Genomic DNA, 20,065 nt, shown 5'->3' with positions numbered 1-20,065 from the left:
AGGAGGGTTATCCTGGGAGCTCATTACACACTCGCCTGTCGAGACAACAGATGTGGCTGTGTCAGATGGGCTCCCCTGTCCTTCTGCAATTCTCCCGTCAGCTGGATCTTCTTGTAAACTGCAGGATAGTGAAATCCTGTGGTTAGAATCCCTTATGTTAAGGCACCAAGCTGGAAAGCAGGAGGTCGTGAGTTCTAGTTCTACCTTGGACATCAAATCCAGCTTTAGGCCAATCACCAGGAGTCTGTGAGTTCTAGTCCTGCCTTAGGGTGACTTGGATCACTAGGAGACAAGGAGTTCTAATCTTGCCTTAGGCATGAATCCAGCTGAGTGACTCTGAGCCAATCACCAGGCAACTGGGAGTTCTAGCCCTGCCTTAGGCGTGAAAGTTGGATAGGTAACTTTGGGCCAGCCACTCTCTTTCTCAAGACACAACCCAGCTCACAGGGATGTTGTTGTGGAAAAAACAGGAGGAGGGCGGCTTCAAGGTTTGTAGGAGACAAATACATTTTCAGTTCCCCCCTCCTCCCTTCATATAGGAGCTGTGTCCCCTCCTGTCTCCTTAGGGCCGTGATGGCGAACCTATGGCACACGTGCCACAGGTGGCACGCAGAGCCATTTGTGCCGACACGCCAGCTGCAGGCAAACTTACCTTACTGCACATGTGCGAGCCTCACGGCTGTTTTTTGGCCAGTTTGAGACCTTTTTCGGCCTCCCAAAGGCTTGGGGAAGGCTTCTGCAGGCTTCTACAAGCTTTGTAGGCCGAAATCTAGCCCCGTTTTTCACTTCCGTTTTTTTTTGGAAAAACAGGAAGTGACAATCACCGGCCGAAAATCAGCTGTGAGGTGCAGTGCAGGTAAGGGGGCGGCGGGGTGGGTGGGTGGATTGAGCACGCATGCGTAGGGGATGTGGGGGGGGCGCGCGCATTGCCTTCTAGGTGCTGGCACGCAAGTGCAAGTGTGCAAGCACACACACAATTTTTGGCACAGGAGCCCAAAAAGGTTAGCCACCACTGCCTTAGGGTTTCATTGAAATATACATTTGACTGAGGATGGTCAATGTTTACATTCAGTTGCAGATGCGTGATCACCTTTATGTTCGAGCTGTGTACTTCCGCAAGCAGGATCTGGTCGGGCTTCAGGGCACAGAGTTCACTCAGGTGCTTCTTCAAGTCAGAGTATTTCTCGTCCATATTCAGCCTGAGTCCGTATCGGACGGGAGTCGTGCCGTCTAGCTTAGTTACTTGAAGAAGAAAAGAAAAAAGAAAAAAAAGGTAAGGAGGGGCAGAGACAAAGAGAGAAAAGGGCGTGTTTTTAGAAGTTTTTTCACTTTATTTATTTAGTTTTATTTATTGATCGCATTTTGGAACCGCCCATCTTCTCTCACAGACCCTGGGTAGACTACGGTAAAAAATTAAAAGAGGAAAAAAAAAACAGTAAATAAAAATAAATAAATAAACAATAATAAATAACAGGATAGAAAAGTTAAATTTTAAAAAGAGGCAAGATGGTTTAAAGCAGTGGCCCCCAACCTTTTTTGAACCAGGGACCGGTTTCACGATTATTTATTCTTCCACGGACCGGTACCTGAGTAACGCGAGACTCCACCGCCATCGGGACGGCTCTTCGTTCGAAGCCGCCCCCCCCTTTCGACGAAACTAAGGCGCGAGCACCCAAACGCCACTTTCCAACTGAAAACCCGGAAGCACTTTCCAACCGAAAACCCGGAAGCAACCGAAAACCTGGAAGTGCTGTCGAAACAAGATGGCGGCACCCAAGCTTTGTGGCCCGGTAAAAAATGATCCACGGACCGGTACCGGTCCGGGGACCGGTGGTTGGGGACCCCTGGTTTAAAGGCAATGTTAAAAATTAATTGAAAGGCAAAAAGAGGCCTTTTAGGGTTCCAACCAGCCCATGGCTCTGTGTTTCTCTGCATTTCCCATACAAGGCCACAGAACCATGTTTTCACGCCTTTCTGGAAGGCCAGGGGAATGGGGTCCTGCCTCCTCGGAGCAGTGGGGGAAGTATTCCACAGGGAAGGGACAACAGCAATGGAGGCTCTCTCCCTGGACCCCTCCGTCCGAATTCCTAAACTGACAGGGTCTGCAACATACCTTCCCTGCCTGATCAGGTGAGATGGGCTGATATAAAGAAGTTTCCATAGGTTTTCAGTGTTTAAGTACCTTTCAAAAGTATGAGCCAATAGCGCGTGGCGGCAGCCCAAAAAGCCAATGCAATCCTAAGTTGCATTAACAGAGAGTGTTAGGGATAACATTGTTTACCCTAACTGGTTTGGGTAAAAAATAATAAATATGGTATCATGGTTTGTTAGTTAAAGTGTGTGTAACTTTAACTGCAAGAATGTAATTAAGGGTGTGGTTGTAAAAGCACTATATAAGAAGCGAGGCAATTGAAGCTCGCTCTCTCTGGCTTGAAGATCCCTAATTACTGGATGGATTGATGACTGCGTTCTTGCCGAAGAAGGAGTGTTGATATTTAACTAGAAAACTTATCTCACACATTTACCTGTCTTCCTATCTGACTTCGCTGCACGTTCTGTTTAGCTTGTTTTCCTTTACACCCGTTGGGGAATCCAGGCTTAACAGAGAGATCAAGTGCGATGCTAAGACCACTCTATAAAGCCTTAGTAAGACCACACCTGCATCCAGTTTTGGTCACCACACCATAAAAAGATATTGAAACTCTAGAAAGAGTGCAGAGAAGAGCAACCCAGGATGATGAGCGGACTGGAGGCTAAAACATATGATGAACAGCTGCAGAAACTGGGCCTGGCTAGTTTAGGGAAGAGAAGGACCACGGGAGACATGAGAGCAGTCTTCCAATATTTGAGGGGCTGCCAAAGAGAGGAGGAAGGGGGTCAGGCTATTTTCCAAAGCACCAGAAGGCTGGATAAGAAGCAACGAATGGAAACTAACCAAAGAGAGAAGCAACCTGGAATTAAGGAGAAACAGCCGAACAGCGAGGACAATTAACCAGTGGACAGAAGTTGTGGGTGCTCCATCACTGGAGGATCTTAAGAAGAGACTGGACAGAGACTTGTCTGAAATGGTATAGGTTTTCCTGCTTGAGCAGGGGGTTGGACTAGAAGACCTCTAAGGTCCCTTCCAGCTCTATTCTGGTTGAATTGAATTTGGAACATCCCAGCTGGAAAGAGCTGCCCAATTCTTGGTATTTTCCAACTTCCAAAATGGAGCCCATTTCCCTCCCCCCCCCAAACAACCACACCAAGGACAGTGACTCAAGATTCCTCACTCACCTATTATTTCTATGTGCATGTAACTGTCCATTGGAAGAGGCAGCGATAAGAAATTAAAAGGGTCGAAACGGACACTGATGTGTCCACAGGTCTTGCATTTCACCTGGGACCTCAGCTGCCCGTGGAAGAGGTCGACCACAATCGAGCGGTTCCTTCTCAAATGGTTCTCCCAGGCCTGAAACAAAAGGAAAGGGAGATCAAATCAAACAAAACCTTTGCAGAAAACTGAGCGGCCTGAACAAAAAGGTGCAGCTGAATACTTCAGAACAGGGGTGTCGAACTCAAGGCCTGCGGGCCGGATGCGGCCAGGGGTGGGATTCAAATTTTTAACAACCAGTTCTGTGAGTGGTGGGCGGTGGCGTGGCTTGGTGGTCATGTGACTGGGTGGGCGTGGCTTGGTGGTCATGTGACTAGCTGGGCGTGGCCAACTCAATATCACTCACATCGAGGCACGCATCTCCTCGCCTGGCCTCTCATGACTGTGGGGATGCTGCAACAGTCGTAAGTGTGAAAAATGGTCATAAGTCACTTTTTTTCAGTGCCATTGTAACTTTAAATGGTCACTCCACACAAGCAAAGTACCAGCAAAGGAGGAAAAAAAAAACTCCAGAGAAGTTCCAGAGACAGGAAGTCTAGTCCTGCCAAGAATGTAATAAAGGTTAATGGAGAGGCAGTTTCTCTAAGCAAGACCAGAATGTTTCCTTCCTGCCTTCCTTACAGGATTAGGCCAGTAATTTTTTCTAACAACTGGTTCTCCAAACTGCTTAGAATGTTAACAACCGGTTCTAGCAAATAGGTACGAATCTGTAGAATCCCACCCCTGGATGCGGCCCACTCAGCTGGCCTGGAAATAGCAAAGGACTGGCCTGCGGTGCCTCTGGGAGCCAAAACAGGGCGGAGTGGGCTGCACATGTCCTCCTGTGCCCCGTTTTGGCTGGCAAAGTGCTGCAGGAGGCCATCCAGGCTGAAAATGGGGCACACACACACCACCACCCGTTTTGGCAAGCAGAATGCTGCAGGACGCATCCATCCCTTCCTCCTTCCCCAGTGGTGGTATTCAGCTGGTTCTGCCCAGTCCTGGCATAGCGGTTGGGGAAATTTTGACAGGTTTGGAGGTAGGGAAAATTTTGACTGGCCCTGCCCACCTGCCCCTGCTCTTACCTCTCACCTCTTGTATATTCTGCTGTTTATTAGCTTAGCTGATTCGCATGGCAGAAGGGATTGCCACACCTCAGCTGAGCTAAAAAAATAGCACAGCTCACCAGGGAAGGGCAGTCTTTGAGCCCTGCACACACGCAGTTTGCACACCTGGCATGCGCGCAATAGGCGCGCCTGCGCAGCTCACCAGCTTTGATTCAGAGGGTTTGAGCGCTGCCCATGTGTGTGCAAAGTGCGCGATTGGCACATGCGCATGCAAAGCAAGCTCCAAACCGGTAGGAAAAACTTTTGAAACACACCACTGCCCCCCCCTCCCCCGGGGTCGGTCTGCGGAAGAGAATTACAACGCCGATCCAGTCCTCGAAGAAATCCAATTTGACACCCCTGCTTTAGAACAGGGGTCTCCAACCTTGACAACCTTAAGACTTGTGGACTTCAACTCCCAGAATTCCCCAGCCAGCACAGCTTTAGAAGATAGTGTGAGATTGGGTGCTATCAGACGTTCATCTATTTGGAAAACCTCTTCTCAGTGAAGAGGGCCAATCGCTCAGGCTTAGGTTGCTTCGGATTGCAGAGGGGTGGCCCTTGTGATGGAAGACCATTTCGTAGAGTATGGAAAATAAAGAGGGATATTGCCACCACCAGTAGCCTGTCCTTACTTGTAGGAAACCGGCATGTCAGTGACAAAGGGAACATTTCGTGACAGGCTTAATTTTTTTAGGTGCAAAATTTTGGTGTTTTTTTTTTTTAACTCGGCCACATGATGTTCATACTTGAAGAAGCTATCTTCCTCTGGGCTATCATTCTCTGTAGGGAATCCTGCTGTTTTGGGATGATTGGTGGACCTACTGGTTGACCATGTGAGCTTGAGGCTTTCATTCTTTGAGATAATGAAAGTTACTTTTCTCTCTCTCTCTCTCTTTCTCTCTTTCTTTCTCTTTCTCCTTCTTTCTTTCTTTCTTTCCTATATTTTCTTTCTTCTTTCTTTCTTTCTTATTTTCTTTCCTTCTTTCTTTCTCTCCTTTCCTTCCTTCCTTTCTTTTCTTTTCTCTCTTCTTCCCTTCCCTTCCATATTTTCTTTGCTTTCCTTCCTCCTTTCCTTCCTTTCTTCTTTCCTTTCCTTTCCTTTCCTTCCCTTCCCTTCCCTTCCCATATTTTCCTTTCCTTTCCTTCCTATATTTCCTTTCCTTTCCTTTCCTTTCCTTTCCTTTCCTTTCCTTTCCTTTCCTTTCCTTTCCTTTCCTTCCTATATTTTCCTTTCTTTTCCTTTCCTTTCCTTCCTATATTTTCCTTTCTTTCCTTTCCTTTTTTCCCCCTTTCCCATCCATCTCATCACAAAGTGACTTTGGGTGGTTTCCAATGTTAAAAATCATAAAACTATACAAAACAACGTATAGAATAAGAATAAAGTCCTATAAAAACAGTATTTCAGAGAATCCTCAACATGAAGAAGAACAAAATCTGCATTCAAAATCAGAGAGAGAGAGCCGTGCGTTGGCCCAAAGTCACTCACCTCTGCCGCCACCTCCCAATCCGGACGGCCATCGCTGTCCTTCAGCTCAACGTACGGCTTATCATGGACTCGATTCAGGTCCTCATGGAGCCCGTCCAGGAGAAAAGCTAAGAGTTCCTGAGAATCTTGCTGCTGGAAGCCATTAAACCTCGGGGCATATTTAGCTATAGTCCACTGTAACAAAGCAAAGCGGGCCCAATGGGTGTTAAGAACAGTGAGGGAATTCTCACCTTGGCCGAGTTAATTGCACAATGCTCAAGGCACTACCCTTGAGTAAATCATGGCTTAACATTATGGGTGAGATCAACCAACTGCGCCTTATTCAAAGGTAAAGAGAAGGGTAAAGGTTTTCCCTGTCCAGTCTAAGGGGCGGTCTTCATCTCTGATTCAGAGCCAAGGGAGCTACCGTTGTCCGAAGATGCTTCCATGGTTATGCGACTATGCACCAAGGCACACGGAATGCTGTTACCTTCCCACTGAAGTGGTGTTGCAGCAGATCTTGCATTCAAATCAGGACACAAAGACCACGAAGGGTAAGAGAATACAGGCTTATTTGCTCAAAAGGTTCAGAGCATTAGCATGGCAAATTCTGAACCCCCAGCTATTCCTGAGGGGTTGCTTTTATGCAGCTCACAATCTCAGATTTTCCCAGGACGTTTTTTTTCTTCTCAGGCTATACCATAACATATGTACTACAAAAGGGGGAAGTAAGTCTAATTAGGCATTTTGCACAATTCAGCATATACGTGCTTATCTTACACCATCTGTTATTTTCCATACCCACCCTTGACACTCTTGCCATTTAGCTGCTCACAGAAAATATCTAGTTCATAGGTCATAACACTTAGATTCAGCAGATTTCCTGATTTTCACAATATCATATTAAGCAACGTCTATAATGTCTGCGATATAAGCTAAGGAACTTCTGCTAATGAGAAGAATACTTTTCTGGTAATTTTCCACCCTGTTTCAGTGGTACCTATTTATCTACTCGTATTTGCATGCTTTCGAACTGCTAGGAGCTGGGACGAGAACTCACCCTGTCACACAGTGCTTGGGTCTTGAACTGCCAACCTTCTGGTTGACAAGCCTAGTCTCAGGCCTGCCTCCATTCAAAACTCAAGAAAGAAAACCCCTAACTCCATTGGATTAGAGAAGAGGTACTTTTACTAATTTTGAAATGATAAACAGGGAAAGCAAGGCAAGATCTTATTCAAAACACGCCAAAGTTACACACGGAAAGGCTCCCCAAATCCCTCCCACCAGGGTCCAGCACTGAGAGTCCAATCAACATCCAGTATGATGTTATGGGAAAGCTCCTCTCCTCTGCAGGTATTTCTTGCACCTGGAGCCTCCGGACAGTTGGCCTTGACTGAGTATAAACAACTCCACTCAGCAGCGCCATAATTCATCAGTGCAAACCCCCCTTCTAGTTCTTATGGGACTACTACACTAGCTTCCCCATCTCAAATGCCCATGACCACTTACCTGTTTTTATGGCAGCCAAGAGCAAGCACGATGCAGAAACCCATGCTGGAGATTTGGCTGACATCTAGCACCCTAACCGTTAGACCCCTCTTCTCCCTTAAGACTTATTCAATGTCACATTTAAAAAAAACATTTAATAGTGCCACAGGTGATTGCTGTGACACAATCGGTGGAATGACTTCAAGGAAGCAGTTACCACGTCTGTGTGCTCCCCCATCTACTAAGGTAAAATCATTTCAGGAAGGTAGACTTTGTAGCCCAGATCCCACCTGGGTGCTAATTACTCTTCCCTGCTGCTCAGATCCATGGGAAACGAATATCTAGCAAAGCTTGTCCCATACCGCCTCCCAGGAAATGGGGGACTTTTGAAATTGATTGGAAATTCCATTATGAGGTGACTCACTTTCAGGCCTGTACATGTCAAGAAATACGTGGTTTTTCTAAAATTCCCCATTTCAGAATGAAGCTGCAATGGAATAAGAAACGCTTGCAGGGGCTTACCCTCAACTTCAGAGGAGCAATGTTCTTTTGGGTTCCGCTCCACAGTTCTTGAATCAAATCCCCGTAGCATTTAGCCATATGCCCCTTCATTCCTATTGGATTTGTCCTGGAATTTAGAACAGAATTCGTTCCATCAATTACCTGTTGGGCTACTTAGGAATGAGTAGATGGGATTTTGAAAAGAGGTAGACCTTGTCTTACAAGCCCAATGGGAAGGAACTAGGACTTCCATCGTGAAATGATATGGCCGTTAAGTGAGCCACACCAGGGTTTAAGACCTTTTCCCCCCCCATGTCGTTAATCAAATCACTGTGATTGTTATGTACATCCAACTTCTCCACTGAGTCTGGTTGTTAGAAGCCCTCTGAGAAGGTGGCAAAGGGTGATCCATTGTGATGGGGCAAACTTGTCATAAATACACGTGGTTGCAAAAGGCACCCACATTACTGACCGTGTGTCCATGAGGATACCGTGAGAGTCCTGAGTGCAAGAACTAGTCTTTTCAGTGCTGCTGTAAGTTTGAACCATCATTATCCAACTGTCGTAAATCAAGGACTATCTGTATATAACCTCAGACGGCAGAGGGTGTTCTGACCTAGGCTTCCTTAGAAAGCATAGAACACAATCTTAGTTCTGGCAAAATCTCTTTTATTTCCACGGCTGTGAATTACGTTCATTCACAGCCTGCAAGGTTTCACAAACAGTCTTTCAGGCAGGGGTGGGATTCAAATTTTTTAACAACCGGTTCTGTGGGTGTGGCTTAGTTGGTGGGCATGGCTTGGTGGTCATGTGACTGACTGGGCGTGGCCAACTCAATATCACTCACATCGAGGTATGCATCTCCTCGCCTGGCCTCTTATGACTGTGGGGGATGCTGCAACAGTTGTAAGTGTGAAAAATGGTCATAAGTCACTTTTTCAGTGCCATTGTAACTTTGAATGGTCACTCCACACAAGCAAAGTACCAGCAAAGGAAGGGAAAAAAACTCCAGAGACGTTCCAGAGACAGGAAGTCTAGTCCTGCCAAGAATGTAATAATGGTTAACGGAGAGGCAGTTTCTGTAAGCAACACCAGAATGTTTCCTTCCTGCCTTCCTTACAGGATTAGGCCAGTAATTTCTTCTAACAACCAATTCTCCGAACTGCTTAGAATGTTAACAACCGGTTCTAGTGAATAGGTGCGAACTGGTAGAATCCCACCCGCTTTCAGGAGAACGTTTATAAACACCCACCTTATCGCACTTGGAATGCTGCCAGAGAACTAATTGCCAAACGCAGGGCAAGGCCAAACTTGCCACAGAGTCAAACAGAACTTTTCAAAGCTTGAATTGACCAGACAAACTAATTGCTTCCTGCAAAAGCTCACATCCCGTTTGCTCCTCTTTTATGTCCTATGGGAGGGGCTGATCATCTCCGAGGTGTGGCCTTACTCCTGAGTCGACCCTGCTTTCTCAATTGTTCTTGTCTTCTGATAGCCCTGCGCATGCACAGGATGGGAACCATTTCCAGAAGCTCCCCCGCCTCACTGCTGTTCTGAGCCTGAAGGCGGCTGATGGCTGCTAGCCTGCCCTGGCCCCATCCCTGCCTCCGATGCAGAGCCCTTGTCTGAGCCCTCCTCAGTCTCCAAGACTGGCCCAGGTTCCTCCCCAACCTCCTCGCTACTGTCCGACTTTGCTGCTAGCTCCGTCAGTCGCTGGCGGGCCACTAAATTGCTCCCTAAATGTAGGCAGGACAAAGGTTCCACTGAATCTCCTCTTATAAAGGCTAGATGTAATGAACTTATTAAAAAGTCCTTTCATCATTTCTATCTGAATTCGTATAAAAGACAGGAGATAGATGGGTTAAAATGGATGAACATCTTTTAAGGCAAAAACAGTGTAATAAGATTGGGACTGGGTTAGGGACTTTTGTCCTCACTGTGAGTTGTGGTGGGAGGGGTGCGCAAAGAGAGGCTCAGCCAATCTCATTGTACGCAGGTTGTACTCTGACAATAAAGGTAATAATAAAAGTTGCCTAAGCTATCACAAACCCAGATACAACTTATGAACGATCCGATAACTGCCTCTGAGATATCAGAAGCCATTAAAAAAATGAGGCCAGGCAAAGCCCCAGGCCCAGGTGGTCTCACAAGCCGATACTGTAAGTGCTTCAAGGAGGAACTTCTTCAACCACTAAAGGACACGATGAATGATATACTACAGGGGGGAAATGTACCCCAGACGTGGAAAAAGCCAACACTGTGTCGCTCCCAAAGGAGGGTCAAGATGTTACAAAGAATTATAGGCCAATTTCATTATTAAACAAAGATTAGAAACTCTTCACTGCCATTCTGACAAAAAGATTTTATATACATGAAGTCCAAGCAGGCTTTCTGCCGAAAAGACAGCTAAGAGATAATGTGAGGGCTTGTCTTAAATATTATGGAATACTTATAATATCATAATGAGAAACAGGCTGCCTTAATATTTTTAGATGCAGAGAAGGTCGTCTCTTCCTCCCTATTTATTTTTGTAGTTTGTATCTTATTTTATTTGATAATTCAATAAAAATATTAAATGAGATAAAGGCTAGATGTCTACCTGCAGGGATAATATTTTTAATGTGTTTGTTTGTTTGAGTGATTTGCCAGCCTCTCAGGCAGAGAACCTGCAATCCTTCCCAGTGTGCATAAAAACTAGGCAAGCAATAATGTTGTTATTAGAACCAAGAAATCAGCAGGAAACAGTGGCAGCCCTTCCTATTTCTAGTGTGTTTGTTCTCACTATTTGGATCGCTTTACAATACAGGTAGTCCTCGACTTACGACCAGCTGCTTAGCAAACGGTTTGAAGTTATGACGGATCCCTGCAAAAGGTACCTATGACCGGTTTTGACAGCCCCTCCCCCTATAATCATATGACCACATTTTGGGCACCCAACCCGCATTTATGGCCGTTTGCAGGGTCCCACAGTGATGTGACTGTGATTTCTGCTGAAAATTGGCATTTATTTCCAGTTTCTGGCAAAAAAAACGGCCCATAATGAACAATAGCTTTGCTTCGCAACATGGCTTCGCTTAATGACCATGGTGATTCATTTAATGACCACACCACAAAAGTAGGTCGTAAAATCAGATCATTCACGTGATGATCTGCTTGACAGCCATCCCAACTTACGACCGTAATGGGCAGTCTCCATTACAGTTGTAAGTCGAGGACTACCTGTAAGCACACACACATACACACACCATCACAACCACTTCTGTTCATATTTCAATTCCTCCTTGAGTCACGGGTGAGAACTACCTGTTCAGCTCGTACAGATGTCGGCCGGAGATGAAATACTGGGTAAGCGGTTGTGTGTTACTGACACACTGGATGCTTGAATTCATGAAGCACGTGTTCCCCAAGTTGCTTAAGCCCGTGGCCCCTTTTTCTGTCGGAACTGGAAGGAAAAAATTATGGAAATCAGCAGGACATTCATTATGAATAATTATAATAGCAATGGTGCTTAGACTTCTCTAAGAGGTTTGCAGAGTCAATCTATTGCCCCCAACAACCTGGGTCCTCATTTTATCGACCTCGGAAGGATGGAGTCAACCTTTGATTCGGTCAGGAATGAACTCCTGGCAGCGGGCAGAGTTTGCCTGCAATAGCAATAGCGCTTAGACTTATATACAGGGGTGAGATTCAACCTGGTCGGACCAGTTCTATAGAACCAGTTGTTACAATTCTGCACAGTTCGGAGAACCGGCAAATCGCACCACTGGCTGGCCCCGCCCCATACACTTACTCCTGCCATCAAACTTGCCTGCTAAGTTGCTGTTTTTCCTTTTTTTTCCCCCTGACCATCAGCTGTTCTGCTGTGCAGGGAGATTTAGATTAGCTAGAAAGCAGGAAATCATTGGATTTCTTGCTTTCTAGCTAATCTAAAAACAGAGCTGAACCTTCCTTAGGACTGAAGCTTCTATTTTTTTCAGAGCAGACTCAGGTAGCAGATTGCAGAAAGATAGACCTTTGAATGAATCTGTGATTCTGTGAGCAACTCAATCTGCCTGCCTGCTTTGCCTGCTTTTGGGTAAAAGTTGCTCTTTTTTAAATAAAAAATTCAATATTTATATACATGGTGTGTTGTGAGTTAACTTTGTGAATTTGCTTGCAAGCAAATTTTATGTCACAGACTCAGCTAGCAGATTGCAGAAAGGTAGATCTCTGAGTGAATCTGTGCTTCTGCAAGCAACTCAATCTGCTTGCCTGCTTTGTCTGATTTTGGGTAAAAGTTGCTCTCTTTTTAATAAAAAATTCAATACTTACATAAATATTTATAATACTTATATACAAGCCACGCCCAGCCAGTCACATGACCGAGCCACACCCACAAATTAGGCCATGCCTACAGAACTGGTTGTTAAGAAATTTGAATCCCACCCCTGCTTATATACCACTTCAGAGGTCTTTACAGCCCTCTCTAAGTGGTTTATGGAGTCAGCACATTGCCCCCCCCCAACAATCTGGGTCCTCATTTGACCGACCTTGGAAGGATGGAAGGCTGAGTCAAACCTTGAGCTGGTGAGAATCGAATTGCTGAATTGCTGGCAGCCTGCAGTCAGCAGAATTAGCTGCAGTACCGCATTCCAATCGCTGCACCACCACAGCTCTTTTATTATAAATTATAAACGTAAAATTATAAATAATGATAATAAACAGTATATTATCTATTCTGGAGTAGGTTCCTGGATTGATGGCAGACTCCATCTCCCCACCTGTCCATCATTTTGGTTATCATATTGATATATTCTCGTTGTGTTCTTTTTTCATTGTTTATTTTATAGTTCTATAATTTTACTTCTGTTTAAACACCTTTCATTTTCTTCCTTTTTATTATGGTAAGCTGCCTAGAGTAGATGGCATGGGGAGACAGATGGCAAAAAAAAAAATTTAACTGACAAACAAACAATATTAAGCTATGCAACACGTGCATACAGGGAAAAAGGGGACAAATTTACCTCCAGTGTCCTGATCCCTTATTGTGGGAAATTTAAAGTGGCAACCCCAAGAAGAATGTTAATGTCCCACCATGTGTTAAGAATGATGGAGAATTGAAATGGTACCCAATACTAAAAAAAAAAAAAAAAAAAAAAAAAAAAAAAAAAAAAAAAGGGGGAGAGGAGGGGAGGGGGGGGAGGAGCGGGGGGGGGGGCCTGGGGGGGGGGGGGGGGGGGGGGGGGGGGGGGGGGGGGGGGGGGGGGGGGGGGGGGGGGGGGGGGGGGGGGGGGGGGGGGGGGGGGGGGGGGGGGGGGGGGGGGGGGGGGCCTGAGGGGGGGGGGGGGGGGGGGGGGGGGGGGGGGGGGCGGGGGGGGGGGGGGGGGGGGGGGGGGGGGGGGGGGGGGGGGGGGGGGGGGGGGGGGGGGGGGGGGGGGGGGGGGGGGGGGGGCGGGGGGGGAGCGGACGGGCGGGGGGCCGGGGGGGGGGGTGGGGGGGGGGGGGCGGGCGCCTCAGGGGGGGAAGGGGTCGGTTGGGTTTTTGGGGGGTCGGTTGGTGGGGGCTTTTTTTTTTTGGAAACACAATACTTTTCAGATAGGAGCAAGCTAGGAAGGTTTCAGTTATAAGCCCGGCTGGGCATTAGTATGTATCAATGGCTGCTACGCATCGCCTTCCATGTGAGCCTGAAAAAAGATGCTACAACTTTAAGCATCTGCTTAGGACAACTTCAAAACCCCTGAAAAAGGCTGGGCTGCTTTAAAGGCAAGATGCTGCACTTGACCAAAACACCTTTCCCTGAATCATTTTCGAAACAGGTGACAGCTTGATAAGTTAAGCCCTCCCAAATCAGATAGAAAGAAATGAAAGCAAACTTTCAAAACAGTGTGCGGCATTACTTGCAGCCAGAATTAATCCAGTTTGATCTGCAGAATAATCGAAGAGTTAGACGGGATTTTTTTGGGTGGGTGGGTCTCCTAGTCTAACTGCTGTCCAATTTCTTTTTAAAAACCTCGAGTGATGGCGAGCATCCACAACTTCTGGAGGCAAAGTTGTTCCACTGGTTAATTGTTCTCACTGTCAGGAAATTCCTCCTTAATTCTAGGTTGCTTCTCTCCTGGATTATTTTCCACCCGTTGCTTCTTGTTCTGCCTTCTGGCACTTTGGAGAACAAGTTGACCCCTCTTCTTTGGGGCAGCCCCTCAAATTATTGGAAGGCTGCTATCTTGTCACCTCTAGTCCTTCTCTTTGTTAGCCTAGACATATCCAGTTTTTCAAGGGTTCATTATTTGTTTTAACCTTCAGACCCTTAATCATTTTTGTTACTCTTCTCTGCACTCTTTCTAGAGCAGGGGGTGTCAAACTCACATTGTCACGGTGGCATCACGTGACGAATTGCAACTTTCCCCCTAAACTGGGTGGCATGGCCAATACGTGATGCCTCTGGCCTGTGGTCCACGAGTTTGACAGCCCTGTTCTAGGAATCCCAACATCGCTTTTGTATTGTGATGACCAAAACTGGATAGGAACTACTAGTTTGAATTTACCAACTTACTAGAATCATCCAGCAACCTACTAGCGGGATCTAGCTGCTTGGGATTCCCAACAGCTCACTCTATTAATGTGTCAAGGGAATAAGAAAGCAACACTTACCTTTATGCCTGTCAATTTTACTGCTGTTTGCTATAAATGACATCTCTTCCGGCCAACTCATGTCTTTATTGCGAACTGCAACAAGAAGAGATCAAAGCTTAGCTGGCACCAACTCCATTGCATTTAGAATGCAGCTGACTCCAATAACATGAGATTGAAAGGCCAGCCTCTTTACAAAGACAGAAGGATCCTTATATTTACAAAAACCACAATGTGGTTTGAAGCCAGAGAGCCGCCCATTGGGGCTGCTGCCATCAAGGATCCCAACAAAATGATTAAAAGTTCTCAGCCCGGAAAGAAATCCTCAGATGTTCGCAGGTGAGAAATTTCTGAACAGAAACACGGTTTCCATGTATTGTGCATCAGATTTGGCCCCCAGCTCTCCGGAAAGGTCATCGTATTAAAAAATACAATATGAACTTCCAATGATAAATGAATGGGAAAAAAATAACAATAGAGGGGGAAAGAAGAATTTCTTAAGTTAATTAACCAAGGCTCATATTAAACTTTTTAAGAATGAGTGTGTCAACTTTGAAGTGAACCTGGCTGAAGCCATCTTTTGCTGCCTCTTAGTTGCCACCAACTCTGAAGCGGGGAAGGGAGGGGAAAGTAGACAGACTGGCTAGCAGTCAAAACAAACAGTTTTCTTGTGGGAACCAAGGTCATCCCAACTGCCAGTTAAAAGAGAGGAGAGACCAAGCAGCCCACTAACTACTTTAATTGGACAATGTGACCTGTGACATTTGGGAGGGAAACAATTGCTCTTTTAGTTAGGCTGAAACTGCGGGAAACTTTAGAGTTGGTTTTCACTAGCTTGTGCCAATATGATGTATCCAATAAACATGTTCTTTGAGGAATCTATCTGCCTCGGAGTACTGCTTTTGGCGGATGTGTTACTTGGAGTGATTAGGAACAATATAGGAACTTTTGGGAATTGTAGCAAAGGGAGTTTGACCTTTCTTTTCCTTCTGTTGCTCCAGGCAAAACCTCGCTATATTGCCCCCCCTGGTCATGCAGTGACTGAGTGGTTAGAGCAGTGTTTCTCAAACATGGCAACTTGAATAGAATAGAATAACAGAGTTGGAAGGGACCTTGGAGGTCTTCTAGTTCAACCTCCTGCCTAGGCAGGAAACCCTACACCACTTCAGACAAATGGTTATCCAAGCTCTTCTTAAAAACTTCCGGTGTTGGCGCATTCACAAGTTCTGGAGGCAAGTTGTTCCACTGATTAATTATTCTGTCAGGAAATTTCTTCTTAGTTCTAAGTTGCTTCTCTCCTTGATTAGTTTCCACCCATTGCTTCTTGTCCTGCTTGGAGAATAGCTTGACTCCCTCTTCTTTGTGGCGGCCCCTGGGATATTGGAACACTGCTATCATGTCTCCCCAGTCCTTCTTTTCATTAAAACTTGAAGATGTGTGGACTTCAACTCCCAGAATTCCCCATTGCCAGCCATGAATATTAGGTTAAAACCATGACTATTTTATACCTTCTATAATTAAGTGCTGTTCATCTTGAATATTCAGGTATTCCAGTGTATGATCCTCATCGTCTAGAAGAGTAAGATAGTTCTGGAGAGAGAGAGAAAAAAACTGCAAGTGACTTTTCCTATCCTTACAACAGCAAAACCTGATGACCAGATAGAGCTGATCTTCCCTTGTTAATTCAGAAATTTTGCTAATCCTGAGCTACACTGACTTAACACGCAGCCAATGTGTGTATTTCCAAATAGCCCTGAGAGAGAGAGAGAGAGACAGAGACACAGACAGAGACAGGCGGAGCCTGGGCCATCCGTCAGCCTTCAATGGAGACTCAACAGCCCCCAGGTGTGGAGATGGCTGGTGAGGAAGAGGAGGAACAGCTGGGTCCAGTGCCGGATGCATGGAGGCGCAGAAGGCAGAGAGAAGAGGAGAGCAGTGGAAATCTATGGGCTGATCTTTGGGACGAAAGAGCCACTGCTGCTAGTGAATCTCCACCCCAGCTCTGGGAATAAAAGGCAGGAGGTGGAGACGAACAGGTGTGGCAGACACTATTCATCTTCCGGCTGGCCGGACTTGTTAGCCTGTGCTGAGAGAGAAACTACTGGCACTCCTAATTAAAGGAATCTTTTGAGTTCACTTCAGAGGGTTTGCTGTGTTTGTGGAGCTGGGTCAGAACACAAATAGTTGTAAGCTGAGGACTATCTGTATGCTGGCTCTGCATATCCCAAGAGGGCTAGCTTAGCATGTCTGAACTAAGCTGCAATCAAAGGAGAAGTAACTAACCACTAATACCAAATCCATCTGCTTTGGACCCCACCAATCAGATCAGGTGTTTCAACTTCCAACTACCACGCACGGGCTGGCAGCCCAACAGTTTCTTTGCCGTGATTCCGCCATTACCTCGCTGTTGTACAGCCACAGGCGCATGTCCTCCTCTTTCATCCTCAGCCGCTGCGACAGGTATTCGTGGATCTCCTTGATGGTCTGGGTGCGGCTAAAGCAGCCGGTGTAAGCCAATACCCTCTTCAAGGGGGCGCTGGGAGATGGGACGTTCCCTAAGTTCACAAGCAGACAGAAATGGAAGTTAAGAGCCAAAGGGACAAGATACAGTGGGGGGGGGTTTCGCGATGCTGGCTGAGGAATTCTGGGAGTTGAAGTCCTCCAGCCTTAAAAGTTGCCAGGTTTGCAGACCCCCTGTGCTCAACAGCATGCAAATCAATGTGTTTGGGTCGATCTGGACTTGCTGGTGTTTTTAGGAGTTGGCTGGCTGGCCCCTCTTGCTTACTTACAAGAGGTCCAAAGCAAAAGCAGGCAGGAAACACAGAGACAGAATGGCTAAGTCAGGGGTCTGCAACCTGCGGCTCTGGAGCCACATGCTGCTCTTTCGGCCCTCTGCTGCGGCTCCCTGTCGGCTGATCCCAACATCCCCTCCCTGTCACTTCTCGCCTGGCCTGAGAAGGTAAGGGTGATGGCAGGGGATGGAGACTCACTCCATATTCCAGAGCAGCAGGTGTCTGGGGTGGGAGTGAGTGACATCGAGTTGGCCACAACCACCCAGTCACGCCGGTTGTTAAATTATTGGCTCCCCGTGTTTTCATTTCTGTGGGAAACGGGTCCAAATGACTCAAAAAATTTGAGTGTTTAAGGTTGCAAACCCCTTGGGCAAAGTGAACATGCAGTTTGGCCCTTGAGTAAATCTGCAGGCCTCTCCAACTCTCAACAGAGGCAAAATCGGGGAGGTGAAAATATTGGGCTGATACCTCTTTCTCCGGGAAGACCAAATAAATGGAGATGGTAAAATGGGACCAAACATTTCCAGGTATCAAGACAACAGGTGTACAAGGGGTTAGGTTGGTTCCTTTCTTGTGGAGCTGCGCTTTCTGCAGGATGTTTTTCTATGGCCTATGTCCCTTCTCTGTTGAAGACAGGCACAGGCTGTTGGGGATGAATCTATGTTGTCTGCATTTCAAACTGAAGCGCCAATGGTTCCTGTAGTCTGCACTTTTTGTGGTAATTCTGTTCCTACTCCCGCACCATTCGAAGGAGGTTCATCCCAAAGTGCATAGCTCAAATCTATGGAGATTCTGTGTTGGAGCATCCACAATTTCTGGAGGGAAGTTGTTCCACTTATTAATTGTTCTTACTGACAGAAAATTTCTCCTCAGTTCTAGATTGCTTAGTCATGAAAGCCAGACTTTGGAATAGTCAATCTCCCTCTCTCAGCCCAACCCACCTCACAGGGTTGTTGTTGTGGGGAGAATAGGAGGAAAAGGTTTGTTGGATATGTTGTCCAGCTTGAATTGTAAAAACAATAAAACGTCGGATGCAAATAAATAAATAATAAAGTTTATTGAAGTATTCTGTCTGAGAGTTTTCTTTGGGTCAATGAATAAGTAGGTCCTATTTGATGGGGTGGGGGGAAATATGCCTGCTCTTGTAATAACCAATATTTAAAACTTAAAAACATCCAGCTTGTTCCAAAAAAGGCCAGAGCCCCAATTTATTTGCATGCAGGTTAACGAAAAACAGCAAAATTTGAATTTTTCAATTTCTTTGTAAAGCAGCAAGCATCTGGTCCCTTTCACACCCTGGTATTTTCCTCCCATCTTCACCATCCAGCAAAGGATCGTCTCTGCATATAACACAAAGCCATTTCCCTCCCCCACCCCCTCACAACCGAAAAGCGAGAGATTAAGAATAAGATTACAGCAAGAAAGCATGTTGGGGATGGAGGGCAGGCTCACGATTCCTGATTGATTTCACCGTTAGTGGCGAGCGAACAAATGCCAAATCACATTCAGATACACAAGTCCCTCCTCCTCCCAATTGGGGAACATTGATGTGTTGAAGGCAAAGCAGCTCCCACCACAGGATATTCAATCAAGTTTTTGATAAGCAGCTGGCTGGATTTGGTTATATTCGGATTAATATAAGCCACTGATTTTTACCAATCGGGGGGAGGAGGGCTTTCCTGAGACCCCCTCTCTTTTTTACAGGGGGGGGGGCAGAAGCAGTAAAAATAAAACCCAACCACACACACCCAAAGTTGAAGGTTTAGAACGAGCGTTCAAGCAAACTCTTATTAAAGGTCAACACAGCATCCTGCTTTTTCTCCCAGAGATCTGGCTTACTCAGCTAATCAGCTAATTTGATTGCAGGAATTCACCTACTATCTAGGACTAAGGCCAGCTGGTAAGGTCAGAGATCTTGAAAACCACTTTTTGTGAGCTTCTTATCGAAGGGAAGTGGCACTCACTGAGCCTCAGTGGCGCAGGGGTTAGAGTGCAGCACCGCAAGCTACCCCTACTGCAATGGGGCAGAACGAATCCCACCAGGCTCAAGGTGGACTCAGCCTTCCATCCTTCCGAGGTGGGTAAAACGAGGACTCAAAATTGTTGGCGGGCAATAGGCTGACTCTGTAAACCACTTTGAGAGGGCTGTAAAGCACTATAAAGCGGTATATAAGTCTAAGTGCTATTGTTATTTTCTCCCACCCCAAGGAAGACTGTTGCCAGGAGAGGAACATTGTGGCAAGGAGACAGCTTCGGCAGCCAAGTTTCTACGAGGCCAGGAAGGAGAACCATGATTCCCCCCCCGCCGCTTTTTTTTCCTCACAGGAAATGATTCTTCTTTGATTAGGTAAAGGTAAAGGTTCCCCTCACACATCCGTGCTAGTCGTTTCCGGCTCTAGGGGGCAGTGCTCATCTCCGTTACAAAGCCGAAGAGCCAGCACTGTCCGAAGACGTCTCCGTGGTCATGTGGCTGGCATGACTAAACGCCGAATGCGCACGGAATGCTGTTACCTTCCCACCAAAGGTGGTCCCTATGCTAGGTTGGCAGAAGCTGGGACAAGGAAAAGGAACTCGCTCCATTACGCGGCCCTAGGGATTCAAACCGCCGAACTGCCGACCTTTCTGATCGACAAGTTCAGCATCTTAGCCACTGAGCCACCACATCCCCTTCTTTGATTGGCCCTCCACAAACACCTTTTATTTTTTAAAAAAAAAACTCTTGTAATTTTAAATTATTTTCATATTTATA

General features: G+C 46.3%; 1 protein-coding gene across 6 annotated transcripts in view; it reads right to left on the bottom strand.

The window, feature by feature from the left end:
• The window catches only part of USP32 (ubiquitin specific peptidase 32), a 209,095-nt gene that overhangs the window by 19,115 nt on the left and 169,915 nt on the right, over nucleotides 1–20,065 (bottom strand). For all 6 annotated transcript variants that reach the window (XM_026682756.2, XM_026682757.2, XM_026682758.2 and 3 more), the window contains exons 17-24: nucleotides 16,925–17,079; nucleotides 16,033–16,114; nucleotides 14,546–14,620; nucleotides 11,219–11,357; nucleotides 7,937–8,042; nucleotides 5,948–6,121; nucleotides 3,277–3,451; nucleotides 1,091–1,242 (exon numbers count right to left, since the gene is read on the bottom strand). In XM_026682756.2, coding sequence (XP_026538541.2) covers nucleotides 1,091–1,242; nucleotides 3,277–3,451; nucleotides 5,948–6,121; nucleotides 7,937–8,042; nucleotides 11,219–11,357; nucleotides 14,546–14,620; nucleotides 16,033–16,114; nucleotides 16,925–17,079 — 1,058 coding nt within the window. The remainder of the gene's footprint in view (nucleotides 1–1,090; nucleotides 1,243–3,276; nucleotides 3,452–5,947; nucleotides 6,122–7,936; nucleotides 8,043–11,218; nucleotides 11,358–14,545; nucleotides 14,621–16,032; nucleotides 16,115–16,924; nucleotides 17,080–20,065) is intronic.

This window comes from Notechis scutatus, chromosome 1, assembly GCF_049901735.1.
Source record: "Notechis scutatus isolate UNSWTSFEM ecotype Mainland chromosome 1, rNotScu1.2, whole genome shotgun sequence".
NCBI classification, from domain to species: domain Eukaryota; kingdom Metazoa; phylum Chordata; class Lepidosauria; order Squamata; family Elapidae; genus Notechis; species Notechis scutatus.
This window is presented reverse-complemented; position numbering and strand designations above follow the sequence as displayed.